At 51.4% G+C, this 22,228-nt stretch overlaps 1 protein-coding gene across 1 annotated transcript; it reads right to left on the bottom strand.

Moving 5' to 3' along the window:
* Positions 1-743: 743 nt before the first annotated feature.
* ELK1 (ETS transcription factor ELK1) lies at positions 744-21,266 on the bottom strand. The gene is made up of 6 exons (XM_081177410.1): positions 21,127-21,266; positions 16,068-16,276; positions 13,987-14,412; positions 11,072-11,482; positions 9,323-9,424; positions 744-1,088 (listed from the first exon to the last, which is right to left on the bottom strand). Exons 1-6 carry the CDS (start codon positions 21,170-21,172, stop codon positions 990-992), a joined length of 1,293 nt encoding a protein of 430 aa, XP_081033536.1. The 5' UTR covers positions 21,173-21,266; the 3' UTR covers positions 744-989.
* Between the last annotated feature and the right edge of the window lie 962 nt (positions 21,267-22,228).

Below are 22,228 nucleotides of genomic sequence, written 5' to 3'. Positions count from 1 at the left end.
TTTAGGTAGAACTATCGTGGCTGACACTGCTACCTTTTCTGGCAAAACTGAACATGACTAGCAGTGCCTCCTCCTCCGGTGCTGACCAGCAAACACATCCAATGCATTTTCCTTTGCCATGCCAAGCCAATTAAAGAACACTCTGTGCCAAAACCATCTTTCGTGAAGTCTGAAGAAACATGACCAACTGTGCTTCCTCTTCTCCATTCAGCCACAACAGATGTGGTTAACCTTGACATCCAGCCAGCCACAAACATGGCTGAAACTCTTTTGGCCCAAAAATAGCTTGCACACCAACACCCTGATCATCCATAGTTGAAATCAACACACAATCAACACAAATATGGTTGGTGCTGCTTCTGCCCCCCTGCAGACAACCAAAACAAACATTGCTGGCAGGGTCTATACCTTTCTACCTTTGAACCAAGGCTCTCCTGAACAAGGAGAGAGGGAGCTGATGAGATGAGACAGTTGATTTACCTTGTAGGATGTCAGGAGATAGGTCGCCTTCTTGAACTTGGACCATCACCTCAACTCATCTCCATTATGAGACTGAATAGCAAGAAAGAGAATACGAAGGACAGCCCAAGCTGCTATACTAAAGGTAGATATGGGCAACCCCTTAACTGGGGCAGCGGGTGGCAAATAACTGAGGTTATAACCTCTTTGCCCCCAGAGAGGTATTTGAGGGTCACATGAAGCTTTTCAGAAGCAGGTAGGTGCAGCACAACAACTTCTTGGTGTTAGGGAGACACCGTTTAGTTTCAGAGGAACATCCTGGCCTATTCGAGGCAATTGGATGAGATCTGTTTGCTACACCATTTCCATCCTTCAAGCAGCTCATTAGTCCTTGGCTCACCAAAGGGATCCTGCGGCCAGTAAAGAGACACACAGTTGTCCATCCAGAGAAGTAATCCCAACTGCTTGGAAAGAAACTCAAACCAGCTCTTTGGCAGGAGTACAGGACACAGCGATGCTAAGCAGAAAAGCTATGGCTTCTGGGGTCCGGGAGAGAGGACTACAGGGGTGGAGAGTCCATCCACGCTGAGAGAGGGGATGTGAACTTGGGAGCTGGAATTGCTGGGAAACTAAAGAGAGAAGGGGAGGGAATTAAGATCTGCATACATTTATAACAAAAGTCAAAGACAGCTTTTCCTGGGCTTTGAGGGGGGGGGACAATTTTGACCACAAAAGCAGAGAAGTGCAACTCTCCTCTGCTCCAAATCTCTCCCCTCCCCCACCAAAAACCCCCCCACACACACACATAGAGGGCTGCAGATGCCTGGAAATGGGGTAAAAATTCAATTCAGTTCACTTTTACAGGTGAATTTACCTAATTTGCACACAAAATGAAACACAACCATCCCTTGAAATTTACACCTCTCCAGATTTTGCAAGGCCATTCTGTAGCCTTGTAATGTGTGCAGCAACAGATACACTAGGGTAAAGTGTTATGAAAATGCGTATAATAGTGAAGATAACATACAAAAATGCTTTGTATCAGGGAACACTACTTTGCAAAAATGTGTGCATTTAGCAAAATTTCCTACAAACAGCTGTATATTAGAAGAAATTCACACTGAAATGTTGATGAATTTTAATAAATTTTAATACAAAATCACAGACTGATGTGGAAATGTGGAAAAATGAGCAACCAAAATCGACAGTTTCACCCATCAATCCCTATTGAAGCTCCACCAGAAGAAAGTGGCTGCATGTGTATGCAGAGCTTACCTGGAGCAAAGAACTGGTGAGATGAGATATCCTCCCCGCCCCACCCCACCGGAAGCTTTCATTCTATGCACCACAGCAGAGACACATCAGGTTTCATGCACTGTCCCTCAGATGCCACATCCCTCTCCCCCATGTCTCTCAATTCTTGCCCAATGCTAGGGCATATTTCACATGCATCCCCCAAATTAAACATTCGGTTATTTTTGTTTGTGAAGCCATGTACTGTAGATACCATGTTAGCCACAATTCACATCTATCCTGTAATTTCTTGAGAAACACTGCATTTTGATGCACTGCCCCCCAAAGGAACTTCAGATTTGAAAATGTCTACAGTGTGGACAGTGGGCGACTTTGGAATGTATCCAACCATCCTGACACCTGCAATGGGGTGCAAATGTGTTTTGAAACAAAGCAGAAAACCTGTCCTTGCTGCATTTTACCGTATTTTTCGCCCCATAAGACGCACCGGCCCATAAGACGCACCTAGATTTTAGGGGGGGAAATAAAGGGAAAAAAATTTATTTCCCCCCCAGGTGCGCTGCGCTAATCCAGAAGCTTGGGGCAAGCTGAGGTCAGCGCGCCCCAAGCTTCTGCGTGCCGGCAAGCAGTCCGCTGCCGCCCCAAGCCTCCCGCACCCGGCAGGAGGTCCCGCTGGGTGCGCAAGGCTTGGGGCGGCAGCGGACTGCTTGCGCGCACCTAGAAGCTTGGGGCGTGCTGAGCTCAGCACGCCCCAAGCTTCTGCATGCCGGCAAGCAGTCCGCTGCCGCCCCAAGCCTCCCGCACCCGGCAGGAGGTCCCGCTGGGTGCGCAAGGCTTGGGGCGGCAGCGGACTGCTTGCGCGCACCTAGAAGCTTGGGGCGTGCTGAGCTCAGCACGCCCCAAGCTTCTGCATGCCGGCAAGCAGTCCGCTGCCGCCCCAAGCCTCCCGCACCCGGCAGGAGGTCCCGCCGGGTGTGCGAGGCTTGGGGCGGCAGCGGACTGCTTGCGCGCACCTAGAAGCTTGGGGCCAGCTGAGCTCAGCCCGCCCCAAGCTTCTAGGTGCGCGCAAGCAGTCCGCTGCCGCCCCAAGCCTCGCGCACCCAGCGGGACCTCCTGCCGGGTGCGGGAGGCTTGGGGCGGCAGCGGACTGCTTGCGCGCACCGAGAAGCTTGGGGCGGGCTGAGCTCAGCTGGCCCCAAGCTTCTAGGTGCGCGCAAGCAGTCCGCTGCCGCCCCAAGCCTCCCGCACCCAGCGGGACCTCCTGCCGGGTGCGGGAGGCTTGGGGCGGCAGCGGACTGCTTGCGCGCACCGAGAAGCTTGGGGCGGGCTGAGCTCAGCTGGCCCCAAGCTTCTAGGTGCGCGCAAGCAGTCCGCTGCCGCCCCAAGCCTCCCGCACCCAGCGGGACCTCCTGCCGGGTGCGGGAGGCTTGGGGCGGCAGCGGACTGCTTGCGCGCACCGAGAAGCTTGGGGCCAGCTGAGCTCAGCCCGCCCCAAGCTTCTAGGTGCGCGCAAGCAGTCCGCTGCCGCCCCAAGCCTCCCGCACCCAGCGGGACCTTCTGCCGGGTGCGGGAGGCTTGGGGCGGCAGCGGACTGCTTGCGCGCACCGAGAAGCTTGGGGCCAGCTGAGCTCAGCCCGCCCCAAGCTTCTAGGTGCGCGCAAGCAGTCCGCTGCCGCCCCAAGCCTCGCGCACCCGGCAGGAGGTCCCACCGGGTGCGCGAGGCTTGGGGCGGCAGCGGACTGCTTGCGCGCACCGAGAAGCTTGGGGCGGGCTGAGCTCAGCTGGCCCCAAGCTTCTCGGTGCGCGCAAGCAGTCCGCTGCCGCCCCAAGCCTCGCGCACCCGGTGGGACCTCCTGCCGGGTGCGCGAGGCTTGCAGACACTCGCCCGAAGCAGGGGGAGCCCTCCAGAGGGCTCCCCGTGCTTCGGGCGACACGCTGCCGCCCCAAGCCTCGCGCACCCGGTCGGACCTCCTGCCGGGTGCGCGAGGCTTGCAGGCATTCGCCCCATAAGACGCACCCCGATTTCCCCTTCATTTTTGGAGGGGAAAAAGTGCGTCTTATGGGGCGAAAAATACGGTAAGTTGGCAATGTGCGCATAGCCTCAGACTTCCACTCCTTTTCAGAACCCGCCCAACCCTTCAGCAATTAAGCTGTATAAAAGCCTCAAAGAAGGGTCATCTCCACACATGGTGGGGCCCTTACAAACTTTTGCCTTTTTGTTTTCTCCCTTAAATTCTAAATGTGCACCACGGCACCCGTATGAGTGAATGCAGCGGCATTTCACCCCAACCCAAATAAATGAACAAGTACCGTGGGCTATTTTTTAGTGAAAGATGAAGGACAGGACCAAGGACAGCACATTATTTCTGCCCAGACCAATCACAAAAGCTTCTGCCTCCTGAATGAGGCACAATATTTATGGGGGTGGGGATGAATCAAAGCAGAGCACAGCCAGTTGTAAATACCCAGAGGTGGTATAAAGTTTCACCCTGTTCTTATGTCAAGACCCATCAGTCAGGACTGGCTGGATGAGGAAGAGTGGTGGGAGCCGCCCACCCAAGAGCCCCCAGGGAGGGCACAGAAGACGATGACTCACACTTCCGGGTTAGCGCCTCCGGCAATGGCGGATTTCCTCTGATCGGGAGGAATCCGCTTCGTGGAAAATAGGGTCTGTACCGCCATGGCGAGGCGGAGACCCACCAAAAACCACAGGCGGGAGAAGCCTGTGGACCTGGGATTCGGCTGGCACCTTTTGCGCCTCCCCTACTCGCGGGGAAACCCGGTTTCGGGGATCCGGAGCGACGTGGGGTGAGCAGCGCGGTGCTTCGAATCGACTGCTCTTTTCACGGAGCGAAGCCGCATTGCTGTTGCCGGAGAGCGCTGACTTTTTCCTGTGGACAATTGGACTTTAAACAACTACCCGTGAGTAGAACGGAAAATTGGACTTTGAAACATCTTAATTTGGCACGGAAGCCGGAAGGTTCTAAACAGGAAGTCCGCCTTCCGCTTTTGTAAATAGATTGAAGCAAAGACATTGCAAGCTAAAGTCTGGAAAATCTTTTGTAAAGGACTAAATCTCCATCGGCTAAAACTACTAAACCCCCCTAGGAAGCAGGAGAAGAGGGGGGAAATCTTAAATTGTTTAAGCCTGCAGGAGAGAGAGTAAAGAAAGATATATTTTCACCGTCTTGAACCTGGGAACGGGGTGCCAGGAAGATAGACGTTTTGGGAAAGTTCACTGACTGAGAATAAAACGTTCTTTGACAGATAGTTAAAAAAGAGAAACATATTGATTCCAATGTTTCCTTTTGCACTTAAAAGGAACAAAATATTTGAAAAACGAAAGTAACTTTGTTCCTGGATCTGCTTTCAAAAGGACGGATACAAATAGAAAATGTTTTCCTCTAGAGGGAGCTTTTGAAACTGTTGTTGGAGTCGATCTGGGGAATTCTCCAGCTGCAGAGATTAAAGATCGTGAGAACCAGACATTGACCTTGAACAAGAATGTGCGCAGGAGAAGCCTTAGTGATTGCTTTTTGCAAAACAAGCGCTTTACTGGAATAGCTACCTGGGAAGATGGATTTGATGACTGTTGCAGTTAATAATTTTGGACAAACAGTGAATACCTATATAGAAACCACTCAGGAACCGAACCAGGAATCTGCTTTGACAGGGCAAGTTGTGCAGAAGACAAAGGAGGAGGTTGTTGTTGAACCTCAAGTAATACAAGTGGAAAGAGTCGCGGCCTTGCAGGAACATAAGCAGGAACATAAGCTGTTGTCTTTGATGACTGAATCTGGAGAAAGTCAGATTTGGAGAGATGGAGTCTCGTTTGGTTTGGAGATGGAAAGTTGGATAGACCCCCCTATGCAGGGATGTTCTGGCTTCTGGGATCTGGTTTTGGGCCAGGGGGAGTCTGGAGTTGTGGGGGCCTTTAAATCTGGAGGGACTTTGAAACATGCCTTCAAATACCTTTTGAATTTTAGTGCTGACTATGGAGAATGGGCTGACCTGTCGAGAAGGGATAAAGACATTGTTAGGTTGGAGTTTCCCCGAGATCTACTCCTCAGCGATAAAGGAAAGAAATTGAGAACAAGACCAGCAGAAGACAAAGTAAAGTGCAGGTATAAATATGAAGAAGACCTGCAGAAGGGACATGGAAAAGAGTTAAGAGCCTCGGATAGAAGATCACCAAGATAATGGACTAGATGGAATGGATAGAAAGGACTGACAGAACCCGAGACCAGGAAGAAGAGACGGTGGATGAAGATTGGAAGAAAGTTTAAAAATTCATTTAGAGAATTATTGTAAAATTAATGAGTATTAGAAAAAATGTTGGAATGAAAATATTTGGCTTTAGTAGAAATGCTATAAGGAGTTATGTATAAATAAGTTTTATGTTTTAGGGCTTTTTATGGTAAGATAAGGCTAAAATAAATCAAGACAATTTAATGACAGAATATAGTGAAAGATGGAAAGGATTTGCTGAGATAATTAATAACTAGAATACAAAAAGGGAGGTGCGAGGAGGTCGATGAAACAAGTTAACGAAAGATAAAGATTTGGGAATATTGGATTTGTTTTTAATTTTTTATTTGCTTTTGTTTTTGGTTTTGATGTATTGTGTGTTTTGTTCACTTTTTTCTTTTTATTGACTTGTACCGTTTAACTCTTTTGTTTTTGTTTTTTCCCTTTTCTTTTTTTCTCTGTAATTTTAAATTCTCAATAAATATCATTTTAAAAAAAACAAAACAGAAGACGATGACTTAGATCTCGGACACTGAAGGGCAGCCTGTGGAAGGGACAAGCTGGGAGGTGCCAGAAGCAAGGGGGCTGAGCGATGAAAGGGGGTCAGTCACAGTGGGAGCACGGACTCAGACGGAGGGGAGTCAGAGGCTGCCCTTGCCACACAGCCATGGGACAATCCCAGTCCTGCTGCCTCTCCTCCCCCTCCGATGCCCGGCTCGAGGCCCTGAGCTCTCCCCCTTGACGCAGCCTTCGTCTGCTTAGGAGGGAACCAGAGTACGAGGCTAGAGAGGGAAGGGTGGGGTCAGTTTCAGCAATGTCTCAGCTCTGGAGTCAGGCGAACCAAGGGACTCTGCTGTGGCGTTATTTTCTGCTAATACAGAGCTACCGTAATTTTCGCTCCAAAACACGCACTTTTTTGCTCCTAGAAAGTAAGGGAAAATGCCTGTGCGTGTTAAGGAGCGAATGCACTCACTGGATCCATGGCTGCCGTCAGTCAAGCAAAGCGGAGCCGCTTGCAGGGCTTTGCACTGCTCTAGCTTTGCTTGCTTTACAGCCAGGAGGAGGGGGAGGAGCCGAGGAGGGAGGGAGGGAAGGAGAGCCATGGCAGCAAAGCGGGCAGCAGCCGCTTACACGCGAGGAGGGACAGACGGGAGCCATAGGGAGCCGGAAAAGTGCTGCGTAGCCAGCAACAGCTGCTGCAGCCTCAGCTAGCAACCCTCTCTAAACGGAGCAATGAGGCTGCAGAGGGACGGCAGGGAACAGGAGGGCTCTGAGCCACAAGCGCAGTGAAAACCAGTAAAAAAGTTTTTTAAAAGGCTGCTGGAGACAGGAGGGCACGGGATGAGGGAGAGGGGGAAATTACGATTCTCCCAGCGTCTCAGCTGATCCGCTGAGCAGGACTTGGGTTGAGGGGATTTGCCATTAGCTGCGTAAAGCAGCAAAGAGGGAGAGAAGGAGCAAAGTGGGAGAGGAAAGGAGCTGCTTACACTGCTGTAAGTGGCTGCTGTCCGGTTGGCTCCTTTAAAGCAACAGTGCTCTTTCCCTCCCCCCTCCCCTCTCAGCTCGAAAAGCTCCTTTTCCACACACCCCACTCGAGCTCCTTCTCCCCTTTAACCGCTCGCCTGCATCATGAGCCACATCCTTCTCCACACACCCCACGCGTGTTCCTTCTCCCTTAAATCCCTCTCCTGCATCATTAGCCACATCCTTCTCCACACACCCCACTCGAGCTCCTTCTCCCCTTTAACCGCTCGCCTGCATCATGAGCCACATCCTTCTCCACACACCCCACGCGTGTTCCTTCTCCCTTAAATCCCTCTCCTGCATCATTAGCCACATCCTTCTCCACACACCCCACGCATGTTCCTTCTCCCCTTTAACCGCTCGCCTGCATCATTAGCCACATCCTTCTCCACACACCCCACGCGTGTTCCTTCTCCCCTTTAACCGCTCGCCTGCATCATGAGCCACATCCTTCTCCACACACCCCACGCGTGTTCCTTCTCCCTTAAATCCCTCTCCTGCATCATTAGCCACATCCTTCTCCACACACCCCACGCGTGTTCCTTCTCCCCTTTAACCGCTCGCCTGCATCATTAGCCACATCCTTCTCCACACCCCCCACGCGTGTTCCTTCTCCCCTTTAACCGCTCGCCTGCATCATTAGCCACATCCTTCTCCACACACCCCACGTGTGTTCCTTCTCCCCTTAAATCCCTCTCCTGCATCATTAGCCACATCCTTCTCCACACACCCCACGCGTGTTCCTTCTCCCCTTTAACCGCTCGCCTGCATCATTAGCCACATCCTTCTCTACACACCCCCACGCATGCTCCTTGTCCCTTGAATGCTTTTCCTTCCCTCCCCACTTAAAACGTGGTTACAAAGCACGGATCCACATGGATCCTCAGGATTTTTGCACTGGGTCACCCCAAGTTCACCATCAGATCACATAGCATGTCCATGGCTACAGCCTGCACCAAAAAAATCACGCACCCACTGTTTCATGGGGCTGCAATGGCGCAAAAACGTGGTTACAAAGCATGGATCCACATGGATCCTCAGGATTTTTGCATTGGGCTACCCCAAACTCACCGTCAGATCACGTTTGTGGCCACAGCATGAACCACAAAAATCATACATCCACTGTTTCGTTTAGAATATTTTTTTCTTGCTTTCCTCCTCTAAAAACTACGTGCGTGTTATGGTCAGGTGCGTGTTATAGAGCGAAAAATACGGTAATTGCAATTCATGCCTTCCATGTGTGTGCCTGCCCTGTGGTTGATCTGACTCACTGACAGCTCCTTGACACTAAGGGAACCTTGGGAAGAGGGAAGGAAAGAGGGACCTTCTCCCCCCCCCCCCGAGTAGCAGCAATGGCGGCAGCAGAGCAGGTGGGATGTGGCACACTTTACAGGGAAACTGGTGGCCAGTTGAAGTTCCCCAACAGCAGCAGCAGCAGGTGCTCTAGTTAAGGGAGGTGGAGTGGGTCAAATCTGCATGGCAAAGCTATCCCTCCGGAAAACCAATGATCTTCTGCAATGCTTGGGAACCACATATTGCACATTAGCACTCAGGTGAGCCATTTGGTCTTCAGACACCACTTGCACATTTCAAATTTTGTCCCAACTATGAGGATTACAAACTAGGAAGGAAGGAAGGAAGGAGCATATTCACACAGGTGGTCAAATGCATGCTGGATACCAGAATTTACACTTGCACAGGAGGATTCCAGAAGTGCAAGAAAACACACAGCTTGTTATATTCCCTTTGTAACCAAGCACCAGACTCCCCAAACCAACCTGATTGTCTCTCTGGCTCTACCCATAATCCTCCACCCTCACCCCCCACCTCATCATACCTGGAAGGAGAGCTTGGCTGGGCTGCGGGGTGCGATGGGGCTGAGGGTGCTCCAGAAATGGATGGTGGGTGGCAAGGAACTCGGAGTGAGCAGCACTGGGGTCTGCAAAGAAAATCAGGACGTCACAACCAGAACACAAAATGGTTGGTGGCAGAGAGAAAACAGCACTCCTTTAAGCATCCTAGTCCAGCTCCATTGGCCTGTTTTCTGTGTCTGGCTCTGAGAAGGCCGAGGGCAGGACTAATGGATTAGATTTTGGCACAGCGAAAGGTAAGAGGCAGGAGTGTCTGAAGGAGCTGTCTCCGCCCCCATTGTTCTGCAGCGCCGAGGGCCTTCTGGCGGTTCCCTCGTTGCAAGAAGTGAGGTTACAGGGAACTAGGCAGAGGGCCTTCTCGGTGGTGGCGCCTGCCCTGTGGAACGCCCTCCCATCAGATGTCAAGGAAATAAGCAGCTATCCTATTTTTAAAAGAAATCTGAAGGGAAGTTTTTAATATTTAATGCTGTATTGTTTTTAGCACTTGATTGGGAGCCGCCCAGAGTGGCTGGGGAAACTCAGCTAGATGGGCGGGGTATAAATAAATTATTCTTATTCTTATTATTGCCATTTAAAGACAAGAGAGCACATTCTGCCTTCTCCTGCAGCACAGGGTTCTAGGTAGTAGCTGAGGACAACGAGGCTAGTTGGCTATAGGAAGTGGGTGCAATTTTATGAGGCCATTCTTCTTCATATGTGTTGCTCTTTGGAACAATTTGTACTTAACGTTACCAGTGGCAAAGGGCTCCTGACCTGCACCTTTGGCTGCCACTCAGAATAGACAATTTTGGCAGAGTTAGCTTGTTGTGTGAAGTGAAATGGCAACCTCCTTTGCACCTGATGATCCAACTGGCGCAGTTCACAACTTGAGGTTGGGACAGTGGGTGGTGGGTGAGAACACCCTTCCCTAATGCCATAAAACAAACTGCCAGCAAATCCCTTTGCTGCACAAAACAGTCTCTCTGGGTTGGTAACCAAAGTGCCACTTGATGGGCCAGATTTGGGCTCTGGAGCCCTACTTGCCAATTCCTGCCTTACTGAGCCATGTGCATATCTGTTGGTTGGTTGGTTGGTTGTACAAAGGAGAAGTCACATTTGCCATCCAGGCGGAATGTTAAGCATCCCATTCAAATCAGGCACATCCTCCCTGACAAAAACAATTTTGGAAAAGATACCCTAGTTCAGTGTTTCCCAACCGGTGTTCCCCGGCACACGAGTGTGCCGTGAGACACCGGCTGGTGTGCCGCGAGATGCCTGGAGGGAGGCGGGCGAGTCGGGCGGCGAGAGGCGGGGCGGGGGCGGCGAGGAGAGGCCGCGCCTCCTGCTGCTGCCTGGCGCTCCTCCTCGCAGCCGGCAGCGCTGCCTGGGCGCCTCCGCGCGACTCTGTCTCGCTGGGTTTGGTCTCCCAGCAGAGACGGGTCACACGCGCCCCTCCCTCCCTCCCTCAGCCTGCGCGGAGGCGGATTGAGCGCAGCTGAGAGGAGCTGCCGAGGGAAAAAACGTTCACTTTTGTGCGTCCCTCCCGGCGTGACGCTGCGCGCTGACGTCACGGGGCGGGGCTTTAATGGTGGTGTGCCGCGAGATATTTTTTTAGTACACAGGTGTGCCGTTGCCCAAAAACGTTTGGGAAACACTGCCCTAGTTCTACCCCCCAGTTTTCTGGGAAACGAAAGAAGTCCGCTCCCAACAGGGCCAACTGAGAAACATGGTCTCACCAGTGCATGAGAAGAAATGACCGTGGTTGGGGTCAGCGTACTCCCTGCCCCTCCAGGTGCCAAGAGACTGTTCACAGTGGCATTCACTTTCTCCTGGGTTGGCAGTGAAGGTAGCTCCAGGACTTTGGGCTTCTTGCCCTTTTGGGGCTGTCCCTCAAGAGACACGGTTGCTGGTCTGGGGGACTGAGCTTCCTCTTTCAGCAGACCACCCCCCTCCTCTGGCAGCTCAGCCTCCAAGGACACCTTCTCCAAAGAGGCCTTCTCTGAAGGCAAGGTCTCCTCCTTGACTCCAGCCTCCATTAAGACCAGCAGAGCAGCTGCTTCCCCATCAAGGTCAAGGTTCTCTTCCACCTTCACCAGAACCTTCTCATCAAGGCGGGGAGGATCCAATGGGCTGGGCTCCACTATGACCTGGATGACAGGAAAAATAAATAGAAGGAAGGGAAGAATCAGTCAGGTAGTCTCTCATGCAAAGAGAGGGTTGGGGTCCCCCCCTATCAAGCAATATGTACATTTTATGAAATAAATTATGAATTTGCTACTGCCCTCCCCAGCTTCACTTAACCCCCAACCTTGCTTTCAGGAATCCTTCCTCAATCCTGCTCTGCTTTTCAGCTTTGCTCACCTGGGACCCATTCATTTACTCTGCTGTCCTTGTTGGCGTTCAACCAAATTCTTGCCCTAGCAAAAGGATTAGTGGGATTCCCCGCCCCCCAGCCTCAACCTGTGCCATCCCCAAATCTGCTCCAGAGGGATTGGGAGAAACCCCAGAACATATTTAGGGAGAGGAGAGGGGAGAGCATTCTGCTACACAAGGAGAAACACTGGCCCTGATGTTTTGCTCTTAAGTCCATCTTAAGTCTACGTTGACCACAACCCCTGGACTTCAGGCCTCACAAGTGCTGTCTTGGGGAGGCCAGATCTAAAGGCCTGACCAATCTCACATTCTCTTTCCTTCACAAAGGCCTGTTGGATACTAACAAGAAGGACAGGAAAATGAAGGACATCCCCAGCAATACACCCAACATTCAGAAACAGATGGTCTCAGAAAAAGGAATCCTACCAGACATATATGGCTGTTACCAACTTTTTTTCCTAATACTTCCTTTACTGTGCCTCATGCTCTGCCGGTATCCCTGCGGATGCCTGTTTGAGACCTCTTCTATTCCATCCATTTGCTGTTTCCTGAATGCACTGTGGCCCCCAGTCCATGCTGCTGAGTCACACCTGCTCACCTGATTCCTGGTTTCTGCTTTATGTTCTCCTGCTCTTGCGGACACAAACCTCCCCAGCTCCCACTCCCGTCCCAGCAAGTCCTCAAGTCAGGGGCGGAGGAAGGGGGGGGGCAGTCCACCAAACAGTCCGCCCACTGCCTCCCCCTCAGCTGTAGGGCGGCTGAGTGGGAGGAGGCAGGCAGATCCTTGGAGGCCTGCCCCAGCTCGCCCTGCCCTGCAGGCAGCTGGTCCCACCCCTGGGCACAGGGCACACACGCCGCCCCAGGCACCTAATCGGCTTGCTCTGCTGCTGCCTTAAGTACAGCGTTTCACAAAAGAAATACTTCCACTTGCTGACAGGTTTTTTTGTTTTTTGTAATGCATTCCACTCACTGTACTTCAATGCACTTGGGCACTGCGAAAGGAAAGCCACAGAAATTGTGGGTGGTATGTTAATGAAGAGTAAATTATAACACACTGCTTAATGGGGCCTTCACTTTTCTGTGAACCATCCTGAGACCTCTGGGTATAGGGTGGTATATAAATTCAATAAATAATAATAATAATAATTAACTGCATATCAGTTCATCTTCATATCAGAAACTTCATGCACCTGCAAACTAAGCTCCGACCAGCATGATATATAAAAAGACACAAAGTCAAGGTGTTCCCATCCCAAGTGTGCACAGCACAAAATCTACTGCCAAGTGTGTGGGGTTCTGGAACCACAGCCTTTACAAAAAAAACAAAAAAAAAACAACCCAAACACAAATTTGTGGAGAAGGGCAGGATTTATGCTTTCTGATGCAGACTGACAAGCATAAGATGAGATGGGGAAGCTTTCCCAGGCTTGATGTGAAAAGCTTCACTTGTTTTATGTCAGGCTGCTGCTAAGAGGCAAGACTAGCAAATGGTGTTGGCACCTCTAATAATGTCTACTAAGGATGAAAAAGAGACATGAGGATGGGCAGAACTTCCAGCAGGAAGGACATGGTGAATGGGTGCGTCTTCTGTGCACCTCCTCTTCTCAGGGCCAGCTATGTGAGCCACCACCGGCCTTCTTTATTGCTGCTGCTGCTGCTGCTGCCTGTTCAACATCCCTGTCTGAGTTTGAGAGCAGTGACAGCAAGAGCTTCTACCTCCAGGCTCAAATTGGGCCCAGGGGGAGAGAGCAAGGAGATGGACAGCTGTGACCACGGGAAGGAGGAGGTGCGTCCAATCAGGGCATCTTGCTGCAGGGCCGCCAAAAGCCTTCTCCAGTCTTGTTCACTTATCGTCAGCCTGCTTCCAGTCAGTTGCTGTTTTCTGGTGGGATTCAATCACATACTGTACCGTCAAATAATTCTGCACAGTTATAATGGATTGGGAGGTCTTACACAATAAAGCTTGGCCTTTTTGCTATGAGGAAAGTGAATGGCGGAAAGGCACTGCAAAGTGTGGGATAATACTTGCTTTGACACAGCGTCACCTAACTTTTAGCAAATAAACCCAAAAGAATGCTCATTCTTTTGCCAACTACTCTGCCTGCAAACAAATCAGGAGGAAAACTCAAAGAACAGGCCTTCTTTTGAAATATATAGAACCTCCAGCCATCTATCCCTTTGGAACCAAAGTCCTGTCCTTCCAGCAAAGTGGAATGCACTACCTGGAGTCGCTTGCGGCTCTGAAAAAGCAAAACCTTCCACCACTTTTGTGACTTACCTGCAGGGGCTCCTGAGACTCCTCTGGCTCCTCAATCCTGATGTGCAGCTGGGGCGGACTGTCCACTGTGACCAAGGAGGGGGGTGGTGGTTCAGGGGCAGCAGCAGGGGGTGGCACTGTGGGCAAGAGCTCTGTCTCCTGGCGGGAGACCCGTCCAGCGGGCGAAGGAGCCTGCAGCGACTGAATGGTGAAAGTGGAGTAGAGCCCAGAGCGCATATACTCATTCCGGCTGCTGCGTGGGGCACCCCCAGCTCCACGCAGGGCTTTGGGGGCCCCAAAAGCCCCCTCGCCCCCTTTTGCTTCACTCTGCACCTGCTCAGGCCTTTTGGCTCCTCCCTCATCCTTTACTCCCTCCATGCTTGAAAGCTCCGGGTAAGAGACAAATTTGTAGACGAATTTCTGCCCACTGACTTTACGGATGATATTCTGGAAGGAACAGAGGGCGGCAAAATTAGCACAGCACAGGGTACAGTGATCAAACTACATCTGCCATGCATCTCACAGAGGCTCCGTCAATGGTATCTTCCAGAAAGGGAGTCTGGTGTTTTCTAGACTTGCTAGGCTACAATTTCCATCAACCCTGAACTTTCCCAATGCTCATGGGAGCTGATGAGAGTTGGAGTCCAACCGCATCTGGAAAACACAGCAGTGGCCACCCCTGACTTGGGGCATACCTGAACGCCAGGCTGGCACCTGCGCTGCCTCTGCTTGCTGCTGAAACCACACAACCAAGACCAGGCATCCTGTATGCTTTGTACATGAAAATTACGTGCCACAATAAAACTCAAATTCTGCACCAAGAAAAGATTAATACTCTGACCAGCATTAATTATGTCATTTGTAAATATTTTCTTGCATGGCATGATTTATTATTTTTGTGGAGAGAGACAAGCTCTGCCCCCTCCCTCACTGTTGTTGTTTTAAAAGTGAAGATAGATATTTGAAGAGAATTCACAGCAGGTTCTTCACCCCTGGCAACAGCATACCTTTGTAGATTTCTTCATTTTATTAAAGAGAAAAATGGATATATATTTTTTACATTGCAGAACGACTCCTGCGAGTGGAGCTGTGTAGATGATGTCCCGGCTGCTTTGCAGAAACAGAGTCACACACGCACAAACACCCACAACCCCCAGCCCTGGGTAGGTAAGAAATACAGTTATGGTCAACGGACAACCAGCAATCCACCTGATGAAAGCTAAGAGTCCCTAGATGTCCCTTTAAGGGAGTTAGTCACAGAGATATGGTTTTGATATTGCTTGAAAGTAAAAGTCATCAGACTTGGTTACAGGTGTATGTGTGGGTATAAAGAAACAGTAGTTCTGAGACACCCACAAAGAAATCCTGTGCAAGTTCACGTAAGAGCAAAGTCCCACTGTATTCCGTGGGGCTTAATCCAAGGGCAGAGATAGAAGCAGAGAAGCGGAAGACACCTTATGGGAGATCTCTCTGGAGATCTGATATCAGGTGGTGGATTAACTGGGTGCTCTTGGCCTCCATTAATGATTCATCTATACATTTGTAAACAAAAACAAATATTACACAAATGTCATAGGTTTCCAGTGCTGTCTCTTCCAAAGGTAAAATACCCTGTGTGGTGGTGTGCTGTCCCTGGAACTTCTTGCCACTTGGGGAAGTGGGGAGCATTTGTATGGACCATAGCCAGGATGCTTCCAGATCAGCCCTGCTGCTCTGCCTCTGTCTTCACCCTTACACAGCCAACACTCAGCCTTCCGAGATTTCACACACTCTCAAGCTTCTCCTTGCACAAATAAGGGCTTTAAAGAGAGAGGGAGTGATGGGGTGGGGGGGGGCGGGGGTTGAATGTGAGATTCTCATAATGCTCAACTCTCCTTTTGATGGCCCTGCCCACCAATCCTTCTCTTTTGGTAAATATGCAAAGACTGAACACACACCTCACCCCAAATACCCTTTTTAACTTTCCAGTGCATTCTCCTTCACAGGTAACTGATCCTGAAAAGGCTGATCTGAAGGGGAAAGCAAGGCAGGGGCGGGGTTAATCTAGGAGTCCTTAGTCTTCTGCAAGGGAGATGCTGGGAAGCCAGACTGCAGACTCCCACCTTGTCATAGTAGTAGCGCAGGGCCCGACTCAGCTTGTCGTAGTTCATGTTGGTCTTGTTCTTCCGCAGCCCCCAGAGCCGTGCGACTTCCTCAGCATCAACTAACTTGAACTCTCCATCGTTGGATGTCCATGCGATGAGATGTCCGTTGCTCTGCTGCTCCAGCAGCTGCAGGAGGAATTGCCACAGGGTGACTGAGGGATCCATGACTAGAGGGGACAAAGGGAGACAGAGTCAAGGGTGCTGTTTAGGACGTGTTCCTGTTCCCTTGGGGGTCGGGGCAGTTTATACCGTCAGGAGAATCAAGCAGTACAGCTTTTCCTGAATGACAGGTTAGGAAAGCACCTATCTAAATGCTCCCGGGTCCAGGAGGGAACAATCCCCTTCACAGAAAAGCAGCATATCAGGGGAAAGGTCAGGCTAAATGCTGCTTCACATGCTAGAATTCTGTGTGCAAGGAGGTGCCTCCCTTTCCTCCTTGGGGAGCAATGATGTCATTCCCTCATTCAGATCCTGAAGTGATCCAGCCCCAAAAAGTCCCTTTATGTGTTGCTTGATGTTGCCTCAGCTTTACTGTGCTGAGGAGCAGGCAGCTGTGTGGGCCTGATTCTACACACGTTCCTGTCACTTGCCTGGGCCACTCAGAGTTACACTCCACCTTTGCAGATCACCTGTTGATCTACAGTCTTCCAGGGGACCATTTAATGACAATTCAACCCACTGTACAAACACAGCACAAAACACAACAGATGCAGCAAGAAAGCAGGTGCAGTGACACCTTTTCCATCATTTTGTTGACTGTATCCTTTTGGGACCAGCAAATTGGGGAGGCTGCAAGAAACTCACTACACAGCAGTCAAGTTACCACTAGTGACAGTTGGAAACACCAGCTGCCAAGTTGTGCATGGCCTCAACTAGAGCCAGGGCTTTTTCGGCTGTGGCTCCGATCTGGTGGAACGCTCTGTCACAAGAGACCAGGGCCTTGCGGGACTTGACATCTTTCCGCAGGGCCTGCAAGACAGAGCTGTTCCACCAGGCCTTTGGCCAGGGCACAGCCTGACTCCCTCCCTCGGCAATCTTCGCAGAGCTCTGGCCCAATGGTTGCCAGTGGCTTGAATTAATTAATTTTTATAATGAATGATTTTAGAATGTTGTTTATGTTGTACTTTTGTACTGTTTTATTGTTGTTAGCCGCCCTGAGCCCGGCTTGGGCTGGGGAGGGCGGGATATAAATAAAATTTATTATTATTATTATTATTATTATTATTATTATGTGCTTCTTCCTTACAGGGTTAAGTTTATGTCACAAGTTCTATGGTGGTAATTTATTATATGTCTCAGGCATATATTTGCTTGCCACTGGAAGATGTGCAGTGATCATTTGCCCATAACTGTTCCTAATAATATTCTACATACACTTGTAGAAGATGAAAAGATAACAGTTGAAAACATAATCGCTGACTGCTCTCCCTTATCCAGGCACAAAACAATTTGCAAAAATCATTTGCCACCAACCAGTGCTTTTTTTCTAAAAAAATGTTTAGGGGTTTTCTCATTTTCCTACTCATATTGAAATATTGCCCCTCAATGAGGCCAAACTTAGATTCACAAAATGTTTAGGGGTATGAGTACCCCCACGTTCCCCCAGGGGAAAAAAAAGGACTGCTGCCAACTGAGTATGCAGTAAAAACTTATCAGTTCTTGCTCCAAATTTAGCTCTGGCCCACTTCTTGAGAATAATGATTAGACCTTGTTCTGGGATAAACCTGTTATACCAAAACAATAGATTGCAACAGAGCAGACATCATTCTGGTATACAATGCACAGGAACACAGAAAGCTGCCTGCGACCAAAGCAGATCATCAGTATTGTTGACGCTGACTAAAAGCAGCTCTTCCGAGTCCATGATCCCACCTGCAGATGCCAGGGACTTAACCTTGGGTGTTTTGCAAAGCATCTGTTCTACCTCTCAGCTCCAGCCCTTGCACCTAAACACCCCAACTGCTAAAACAGCTACTTATAAATACTTCTCTTTCACACACATGCACAGACACGAAACAAGAGCATTTACAAACTAGCCTTGGAAATAAAGTGTGCCAGTAAATTCACTGCAACTTGTATGTGTCCCCTCTTGATATCAGCCCCAGGAGTTGGTCAAACTGCCCTGAAGCAAAACTTGACGCATGTGTGCCAGCAGACCTATGAAATACAATACAGGAGGTTGTCATTCTCCAAGCTTGTCATATATACATAAGTCTAAAACCAGGATTTTCTTAAATAACAATAGACAGTTCTTATACAAAGAGGCTGAGGAAATCAGATTTCTACCTGAGTAAGCAGCATAACATCCCAGAAGAGACAGGATGGATGGATGAATGGGGCACCTATGTACACCATGCTTTACAGTGGAACATAAACAAAAAAGGCAGGTCTCTGCGCTGAGCAGCTTACAATTGGCACCAGGAAAGGAAGGAGAGCTGACAAGGAAGAATGCAATGGCACCTACTAAGGCTGAGTTTCTGTAGGGGGTGAGAACTGAGAGCCTATGGCAAGTGCTTCACAGAAATAATAATAATAATAATAATAATAATAATAATAATAATAATAATAATAATAACAACAACAACAATAATAATTTATTATTTGTACCCCGCCCATCTGGCTGGGTTTCCCCAGCCACTCTGGGCGGCTTTCATAGAAACCAAAAAAACACTAAAATATCATACATTAAAAACTTCCCTGAACAGGGCTGCCTTAAGATGTCTTCTGAATGTCAGGTAGTTGTTTATCGTTTTGACATCTGGTGGGAGGGCGTTCCACAGGGCGGGCGCCACTACCGAGAAGGCCCTCTGCCTGGTTCCCTGTAGCTTTGCTTCTCGCAATGAGGGAGCCACCAGAAGGCCCTCGGAGGAGGACCTCAGTGTCTGGGCTGAACGATGGGGGTGGAGACGCTCCTTCAGGTATACTGGGCCGAGGCCGTTTAGGGCTTTAAAGGTCAGCACCAACACTTTGAATTGTGCTTGGAAATGTACTGGGGGCCAGTGGAGATCCTTTAGGACTGGTGCTATATGGTCCCAGCAGCTGTTCCCAACCACCAGTCTACCTGCCGCATTCTAAATTAGTTGTAGTTTCCAAGTCATCTTCAAAGGTAGCCCTACGTAGAGCACACTGCAGTAAGCGAGAGATAACCAGAGCATGTACCACTTTGGCGAGACAAGGCAGAGGCAGGGAGGGTCTCAGCCGGCATACCAGATGGAGCTGGTAGACAGCTGCCCTGGACACAGAATGGACCTGTGCCTCCATGGACAGCAGTATATATATATATAGTATGGCCTATATAGGCATTCCTTGGAGGGACTTCCAGGAATAAGGGCAGCAAGAGAGTAAAGGGCAGAGACATTTAACTATGGCAGTTCCCATTTCTCTATATACATCCAAAAGGAATCAGTACTGAGGTGAATGTCTTAATTCAGGCATTACCGTTGTCATATATGGGACGTGGGTGGCACTGTGGTCTAAACCACAGCGCCACCCACAAGTTTGGTGGTTCGAATCCCCGCAATTGAGTTAGTTCCCGTTGCTCTGTCCCAGCTCCTGCCAACCTAGCAGTTCGAAAGCACGCCTGTGCAAGTAGATAAATAGGTACCGGTGCAGCGGGAAGGTAAATGGTGTTTCAGTGTGCTTTAGTTTCCGTCACGGTGTTCCATTGCACCAGAAGCGGTTTAGTCATGCTGGCCACATGACCTGGAAAGCTGTCTGTGGACAAAAACCGGCTCTCTCAGCCTGAAGCAAGATGAGCGCTGCACCCCATAGTCAAGTCTGACTAGATTTAACTGTCCAGGGGTCCTTTACCTTTTACATGTGCATGCATGAGGAGCCGTGGGCAGAGGGGCTCTGGGAGGCTGTGCAAGTGACATTTGCAGGCTGTGCCAGAGCCCACTATAACAAGAGACAGATGGATCTGTTCCAAGTGCAAGGGAAGGACACTCTCCTTCATGCCCAGGACATGCACTAGAGGCAGGATCCATGCACGGGAGGGAGAAGCTGGAATAACAACTTCCTTTGGCAGAATACAGAGTGCACAACCACCAGACAGTAATCAGAAAATGGAAGGGACTATTCACTTGTGTCCCCTAGACTTTAATCTCCAGCTGTCCCTGCCTCATATCCTATTGGTGGCCCTCAAAGAGTGATTAATTTCTAAAATGGAAGCAAATGGTGATGAGGTATTATTATTTTTTGGTCACATCCCACTACTAGATATGTGAGGAGCAGTTGTGGTTATTCAGTGTTAAATGAAAGGTAACTCTGCACATGCTGAGAATCACACACTCTGGACCGCAGTCTTGCTGTGGCCGGCGAAGTCCAAGCCTGAATCCTGGACCCCGGCTGGGATGGGCCTCCTTCCTCTCTTAGCTCCCCTGTGCATCCCCAGACTCACCCCCCTTGCTTCAGCTGACAACCCCCGAATTGTCACAGGGAAGGGTCCTCTGTTAGCCTCTGGTTTACCTTTCCTCCTGGGAGCCCCCCCCCCGTCTGACTCTGGGGAAAGAAGGGCCTGCACCGGATCAGGAAGAGGAGCTGCAGGGATGGACAGGCAAAGAAGGCTGATTTGGCTCCTCTCCTGCTCCCCCCCCCCCGAATCTTTGGATTTGGCCTAAAGAAAGGATTTTCTGGTGCTGGATTTAATGCAAAAGCCCATCAAACCCTCCGTAATCCGGCAGTTCCTGCCGAGTGCGGAGAGATGGGGGGCAGGTGGTGATCTCGAGGGCAGGCAGAGGCTGGGAAGAGTCTCTCGGCATTCGCAGCGCAGGAGACCTTAAGAGCCAAGCGGGCAGCCCAGCCGCGGAGATCCCGGGAACCCCAGCGCGGCGCTCCTCGCCAGAAGCGGCTGCAACTCCGTCCGAGGGAGACTCGGCTCTGGGCTGCCCGGGGACGCCCACCTGCCCGCCCGCCCGCGTCAAGGGGGCGAAGGCGGTGCTGGGGTCCCCGGGCAGGCGGCGCCCCCCAGGCAGGGAAGGAGGCCGCGGGGGATCGCCCTCCATCCCCAGCTACTCACCCGTCAGCAAGGCGGCAGCCGCCGCGCCCGACCCGGGAGGCTCCATGGGCTGCGCGGCGCCTCTCCCCTCCCGCCGCGTCCCGGGCGAGGCTGCCGGCGGGCTCCAAGTTGCTTCTGGCCCCGCGGGACGCGCCGGTCCCTCTCTCCCGGCTCTTCTTCTTCCTGCCTCCGACCGAGCCGCGCAGGCCGGGTCCCTCGTCGGGGAGGCAGCGTTGACGGCGCCGTCACATGCAAAGCACGGAGGCGGAGCTGGCGCCCGGACGCCTGGGTCCTTTCCCGGCGGCGGGGGCGGGGGAGGGGAGAGAGGTTCCGGCCGGACTCCTGGGCCCTCCTCTGGCGGGAGCCCGGAGGTGCCAGATCTCCCGGGGGAGGGGAGGAGTTAAGCGAGGGCGCCGGGACTCCTGGGTCCTCTCCCAGTTCAGCAGGGAAGGATCTGGACCCGGGGAGAGCGAGAGCGAGCGCCGGGACTCCTGGGTCCTCTTCTGCCCGCCGAGCGGGATCCGGGCCAACTGCTCCCGGGTCTCTGCGCCAGGACCCAGGAGGAGAGAGAGGCGCGGGGCGGGCCCAGCCGGGTCTGAGCAGGGCGCGGGCTTGTCCTGCCAGTGCGGGGCCGCCCCTCGGCCTCCTCCTGCCCCCACGTTGCGAGGGGGCTGCCTGGCACAACTGCCGGCCCACCACCCGCTCGCCCCCTCGCCATCCTTGCGCGCCCCCGCGGTTGCCGCGGCAACCGAGGGAGGGGATGCAGGCGGGGGCGCGCGCTGGGTGCGGGGCGTCGAGAGGAAGCGAAGGAGGTTGCTGCCATGGGAACCTCTCTGCCTCCGCCGGGGGCTCCGCCGCCCAAGGCCGCCCAGGGCCTCGATCGCTATGGAAACCAGGCTGAGATGGCAGGGAGACCTGCGCGTCCTGGCCAGACTCTGGTGGTGCTGGCAAGCGGCTCCATCCAAGGAACAGCGCCTACCTGGCAGGACTGTTGTCAGGATAACCAAGCTCCCGTGTGTCAAGTGCTCAGATTTAGGGCTTAGGCTGCAATCATCTCTACACCCGAGTGGAAGTCTTTACTTCTGAAAAGACATGCACAATCGATCTGTATCCCATGAAATAT

The sequence above is a fragment of the Podarcis bocagei genome (assembly GCF_964188305.1).
Source record: "Podarcis bocagei genome assembly, chromosome: 17".
Classification (NCBI taxonomy): Eukaryota; Metazoa; Chordata; class Lepidosauria; order Squamata; family Lacertidae; genus Podarcis; species Podarcis bocagei.
The sequence above is the reverse complement of the archived record's forward strand: the minus strand, read 5'-3'. Positions and strand labels throughout refer to the sequence as shown.